The sequence below is a fragment of the Diabrotica undecimpunctata genome, chromosome 2, assembly GCF_040954645.1.
Source record: "Diabrotica undecimpunctata isolate CICGRU chromosome 2, icDiaUnde3, whole genome shotgun sequence".
NCBI classification, from domain to species: Eukaryota; Metazoa; Arthropoda; class Insecta; order Coleoptera; family Chrysomelidae; genus Diabrotica; species Diabrotica undecimpunctata.
The window spans coordinates 83,578,921-83,585,885 of record NC_092804.1 but is presented as its reverse complement, the minus strand read 5'-3'; the positions used below and the strand labels follow the sequence as shown (position 1 = coordinate 83,585,885).

Below are 6,965 nucleotides of genomic sequence, written 5' to 3'. Positions count from 1 at the left end.
AGAGTGTTATTAGCGATACATCTAATATGAAAAAACAATTAAGTAAATGATCTTACCTTTAAAAGATCTGTAGCATTAAAATGTTATTATTGCAAAGAAACATCAAAAATTAATATACTAAATATATCAGCAAAAACACAGAAACACAGAACGTATATAAAAATGTATATATATATATATATATATATATATATATATATATATATTTATATATATATATATATATATATATATATATATATATATATATATATATATATATATATATACAAAGTATAGTAGGCACCACGTCCTTCCAGTAGGGGTCTATGGAGGAGTACTGCTCCACCATAAGCCGATCAGACACCAACATATTCTAGTCTAAGCCGCAGATTCGTTTTAGAATTTTAAAACTGCTGCGTTAGCCTTTTATATTTTTTTTTGTATACCGAGCCAGGGTTTGAACGCACATCCACTTAACCATTCGACAGTGAAGCGAATGAGAGTCGGCCGCCTGACCCGCTTGGCTATCTGACCGACTACATTACAGATAATTACATATATATTACAAGTAATTTAACAAATATCTTATATTCATCAGGACTAATGAATTGACTAAATTTTTTTGAATGAAAATCGTAATTTTGATTTAATCACGGGAAATATTATTGTGAAAAAAATTTCTATTTGGCCTGTGGTACTGTGAAAACTCTTGTAAGTTGAATATTATTTATATTATAATATGCCACAGCTGTAACATTGGTCCGCTATTGTACAAGAACTATGATAATTATTACATAACAAGAACAACTTTAAAACTACAATGATTTTGTTAAGTAAAAATTATCATTTTTAATAAATTTATATTGCCTACAATACAGAAATTTATACTTCCTAACAATTATTTTCGGTGTCCTGAATCAACATCGTATGTATTAGGAACTATTAAAGGCTGCATTATAATAAGAATATCAAGATTTTTTCAGTTAACGTTTTGTCTTATCAAAATACGAATTACTATAGATTTCTTAAAATAAGTTGTTGTAACATACCGAAAGTAATTCGATTTGTAATACATGATAGGATTATAATTAATTTTAGATAATTAAAATAATTAGATGTATGTAGTATTAATATTCAATGATTAAAAATTATTAACTAATATTGTAAATATAACGAATATATAGGAAATAGTAATAATTTAACATATAGAAAAGATTATATAATTTTCATTTTTTATTATAAATGTAATTTTGTCTTAATTTCTTAGAAGACCAAGACTATTTTTCGCTTAAATCTTTACATATATCGCACAAACTAAAAAACGGATAATTTACTTATTGTGTACTTTTAATTAATATACTTAACAATAGTAGCTTATAAGATTGGAAAATAGGGGCGTTTCGGCACCCCATAGGCGTGTCTTTACCACTCCCACCACCGCATAATTTCGGTTTTCCAGCAGGTGCTTTGAGTTCTTGACTTTTCAGGCACATCATATTTCCTGTTATCACCGCTTTCAGTCGTGTTCTTAAAGAGATTTTCGTGGTCAATTAGTATTTTTAATAAAGTTAGCGATATACTCGAATTTTCAGTTTGAATGGTTTGTGTAATTTTGTTACAATCTCAACTTTGAATAAGAATGAGCCAAGATCAAGAAGTCTCCGCAACGTTCAGCGACCTGGGAAGATTGGTAAGTTTTGCAAGAATGTTTTTATACATTTTAATACTTAAAACCTTAATACCATTAAATGTTTATAAAATAATTACATCTTTCTGAAATAATTTTCTTGTGGCATCTAAATTCAATTTACTATTTTTACTGGTAATAAGCCAAATTTTACTTTAAAATGAGTTTATTTTTACGTTTCGATTTCCAGTTATGATTTCCGAACTGTAAATCAGTGTTTATAAAAACACTGTTCCGAACTGTAATAGTTTATAAAAAGATAACTTAAATGCACAGTTCTGCATTGAAGATATCTTTTTATAAACTATTACTAGTAAATATCAATTAAGTAGTATATAATTTTCATCGTCATCGTAATCTAAATGGTAGTGATAAGATATCTTATTTTCTAAACTTCAATCTTTAGTACATAATATATATATATATATATATATATATATATATATATATATATATATATATATATTATATATTTTTTAATTTTTGATTTTTTTTATCGTGTCATATATTCCATAAACTAGTTTAATTAGAGTGCCCGTCGGAAAAAAGTTTATGATAGGTACTCTCTCCAAATTTTAGCTATCGCTTCATTAGGTTGAGTCTGACATGATTTCCCTCTGCGCCTTTTTTAGTTCTGGGGTGTTTTTCCTCTAATTTTCTCGAAACTTTTTACCTGTCAGACAGGAAAATCCGAAAACAAGTTCAGATAATATGAAAAGTTGTTTTTGCTGCTATTAATGAAAGTAACCTGAAAAAATTAGCTGGTTGTCTATGAATCTCGTCACAGTAGTTTTTCCGACATATTCGAGTCGTCAGACGCGTTGAATGACCTATAATTATCAACAGACAATTTTATTTCGTATTTTTCTTATAATTTTTAAGCTATTTAATTAAAAAAATATATTGTCTGATATAACTTGTTTTCCGATTTTCCTGTTTGACGGGTGAAAATTTTTAGGAAAATTATAAAAAATTCGTGCTTGTTTCCGCGGTACTTCAGTTTTATTATTTATCATTGATTTGACCAGGTGTACTTTCTCAGTGAGAGTTATGTTGTGTGCGGATCTAGGCATTCACACGGTAGTGGACGGCATTTTTAACACTCGTAAGGTCAGCCTTGGACCGAAGTATCTTGTAGCTAATCCTCTTCTGGTAAGTTCATCAGCTCTTTAAATGCCATGTATTCTGAATTACATTTCTGTACTTTTGGTTACAATACAACAACGACCGCCGAATAACTACAACTGGATTACAAAAGAATGTATCTGAAAAATATTTAAATTTAATCTAAGATCCTGGTAAATTAAATTATCTAACCTATAGCATCATTATGGAAATCTGAGAAAAGTGAAATTATATTAAACAATGTATATTGGAAATGATTTATATTAAAAATAACCAACCTTTATTAATAACCAAACTGACATTTAAGATAATTCCTTCTTCTTCTTAAAGTGCCCTCTCCTCAATGGAGGTTGGCTACTACAATTTTAAAATCTTCTCTATCTTCAGCTGTTCTTATTAGCTGTTCAAAATTTAGCCCTGTCCATTGTCGGATGTTTCTGAGCCACGATAGTATTTTCCTTCCTAGGCCTCTAGGTAGGAGCCTCTAGGTAAGATAATTCCAATATGTAATAATTTAATTAATTAATTATTATACACATTTGCTACGACACTGACACTGAACATCTGGAAGTACACATAATCCGTATGTATTTTTGTTTAAGGTTTACCTGCTTTCACTATCACTTTAGTTTTAAATATCAATAGTGTAACATTTAGTTTGAGTTATAAAGTAGTAATAAAGTATTCATTGATAATGAAAATTTTTTGCCAAAACGTTTGATCAACATTAAAGTATTTTTTGAATGTCAGATTGATAAGCTAAATAAATTTAGACAAAAATAAAAATATTTAGATAATTTAGATATTTACTTATTTTTTATAACTGTAAAAAGTTTTTGCTCATTTATGTATGTATGTATACTTATTCGATTTCATAATTTTTTATTTTTGAAATTTACGGAAATTTTCTACAATATTCATTAGAATCATGTTGACTTTTAGACTAGGCGGATCTGTAGAAATTCAAACCATAATGGACATTTCCCATAGGAAGCTATTTTTTTGCTGGAATCCCTTCAGTATGTGCCCAATATAGATAATCACGATATGCGCCAGTCGCAAACCCAGTGTTAAATTTTTTATTTAACAAAATCTAAAAACAATTGAAAATTTCTCATTTATTTGCTCCTATTTTCGTTTATAATTCGGAAAATATTAATCCTAAAGAAAAAATTATAAGAAGGTAAAAGTTTCGTTATTCAATTTTACACAATATTTGGTTAGCTAGAAATTGAAAATTTAATGTTTATTGTTGAAAAAATAGCAATAATTGGAAGTAAAAAAAAATAAAGTTAATCCTTTAAATGTTTTCGACTTTCTAAACTTACTTACAAGCTCCATATTTTGCATAGAAAAACTTTTTAATATGTTTAAAATGTGTGCTAAATTTTGTTAAAATCGGTCGGATAGGTTTTGCATAATAATTTTGCACTCCAGCCTACTGGAAAAAAATCGTAAATTTTCAAATTTATAGTAGGCCCTAAATAAGGCTCTCAGATAGTCGCAAATTTGTTTTTTCATATAAAGGAAGGCTCAAACTTTCAAACGCTTTTTGTAAAATTCAAATCGGTTCACTAGAGAGAGCTTAGAAAATTTTTTAAAGTTTTAAACATTTTTTACGCTTATAAACAAATTGAATAACATTACGAGCTTTAAACATATCCTTCAAAAAAAAAGAAAAGGACTTTATAAAATAAATTATTGACGATTGAGTCAAAATAAAGTTTATTTATGAAACAAAAAAAAATTTTTTTTCGTTCGCCTTTGTTTTAACATTTTTAATTATTTATTAACAATTTATAAATACATATTTGTTTACTAAAAGTAACAATTTACTTCAATGTATAAATTGCAAGCTTGTTTAACATACAAAATTGTTTATTGCAAATTTCCCAATTTGCAATTAAAAATGGTATTTGAAATCATTGTCGTCCGAGACATCGATTCAAAAAAAAAGAGCAAAATTGGTTAACAATAAGCCGAGATAATGCAATTTTTAGTGCGCGCTATGATTTTGAACTCGCCGATTCACATTTCGAGTGAATGTCCCCCACCACCACCTCTCATGCATTCCGAGCGACATTTTACGTGAAAACGGTTTTTTATTTGTCTTTTTTATGGATGTAGCCATGAAGCGCATTACGTAAAACTTTTCATATAAAAAGTACTTGACAAGACGAGGATATTTGTTTAAAAACGAGCCCTCTATCACTTATGGTTACACGGCAAATGTATGCCAACTTTGACCTTCAATATCTCGGCAACCAGTAAGCCGAATGTATCTTTTTTTTTAAAGGAGCGTCTTTTAATGTTCTTTAAGTGTATAAATTTTGAAATTGATATGTTTAAAGCTCGCAAAGTTATTTAATTTGTTTATAAGCCTAATATATATAAAAAAATGTGTAAAACTTTAAAAAAATTTCTAGGCTCTCCTAGTGAACCGATTTGAATTTTACAAAAAGCGTTTGAAAGTTTGAGCCTTCCTTTATGTAAAAAAAAATTGCTACTATCTGAGGGCCTTATTTAGGGCTTACTATAAATTTGAAAACTTGCGATTTTTTTCCAGTAGGCTGGATTGCAAAGTTATTATGCAAAACCTATCCGACCGATTTTAACAAAATTTAGCACACATTTTAAACATATTAAAAAGTTTTCTATGCAAAATATGGAGCTTGTAAGTAAGTTTAGAAAGTCGAAAACATTTAAAGGAATAACTTTATTTTTTTTTGTACTTTTTTTCCAATTATTGCTATTTTCTCAACAACAAACATTAAATTTTCAATTTCTAACTAACGAAATATTGTATAAAATTGAATAACGAAACTTTTAACTTCTTATAATTTTTTCTCTAGGATCAATATTTTCCGAATTATAAACGAAAATAGGAGCAAAAAAATGAGATATTTTCAATTGTTTTCAGATTTTGTTAAATAAAAAATTTAGCACAGGGTTTGCGACTGGCGCATATCGTGATTATCGATATTGGGCACATCCTGAAGGGATTCCAGCAAAAAAATAGCTTCCTATGGAAAATGTCCAATCCAAAACAGATCCCGCCTAGACTATTTTTTAAATTTATGGTTTCTAAAATTCCTCGCGGTTGCGATAAAACGCAAAAGAAGAGATAGGCCAATTAAGTTAGATTTTTACTCGACACAATTGTATAGACGGACGTGATAGTTGAAATGTGTAGTATAAGATATTACAAAGAAAATCTCATCTAGGGAATTATTAAGTTTTTAACTATTCTTAACTTAAAAAATTGTCTATTTAGCGATTTGACATCAACAGACAACTTTTTTGAAAAAAAAAAGATACACAAAATGAGATATGCAAAATTGAAATCGGTAAAATAAACAAACAAGTTATTGCAAAATGAGCAACAAAATCGCTGTTAGAATATTGGTAATACCTTTTTTATTATTTATTAAAATGTGTTAAAATGTACCTGAACTTGAGGGTCTTATCGTGTCTAAATTGTGTTCAAAAGATGAATCAGATCGGTTGAAAAGTTTTTGCAAAATTTAATTTTTTTATAAGATCTTTTGAAATATGAGCTAATTTCTAAGGCCGGTTCAGTTAATTTGACTGAATGGATCTCAATAATCCAGTACTTACCTTCGTTGTTAAAAAATTACATTAATGTACAAAAAATGATGTAATAATAATTTTTACATGCACTTTTTAACCTTATAAACATTTACAATAACTCACGTACGTTTTAGTTCAAATTAAATTTGGAAAAAAATATTCGAAAAGCTGTTTAAAAAATAAAACTTTTATAAAAAAAAGAGGTCCAACGACATTTAAAATCACTGTTACGTTAATTAACAACATTAAGGACTTAAATTACCCAATTTTTTATGAGAAAAGTCAAAGTTTTTAACAAAAGTTTTAGCAAATAAAATTATTGAAAATTTTTTGAACAGGATTGTTGTAAACAAAAAGTACTTTTAGTTCCGACTAGTGTAAAAGGAGTGGGGCTAGCTGAACAAATTTCCAGCCGCGTTCCTCAAAAGTTCAACAGTTTCAAAATAGAGCGCTGGAAAAAATGATCTCGGACTAAATTTGCTCTTTCGTTTTGTTTTAAACTGAAGTATAACATTAAAATCGTCGTACTTCAATTGCAAAATTATCCAAAACAAGGTAGCTAATAACTAGGGGATATACA

At 28.1% G+C, this 6,965-nt stretch overlaps 1 protein-coding gene across 2 annotated transcripts in view; it reads left to right on the top strand.

The window, feature by feature from the left end:
- Window positions 1-1,507: 1,507 nt before the first annotated feature.
- LOC140434710 (uncharacterized) overlaps window positions 1,508-6,965 on the top strand; it is a 284,330-nt gene continuing 278,872 nt past the window's right edge. For both annotated transcript variants that reach the window (XM_072523163.1, XM_072523162.1), the window contains exon 1: window positions 1,508-1,672. In XM_072523163.1, coding sequence (XP_072379264.1) covers window positions 1,622-1,672 — 51 coding nt within the window. In that variant the 5' untranslated portion in view covers window positions 1,508-1,621. The remainder of the gene's footprint in view (window positions 1,673-6,965) is intronic.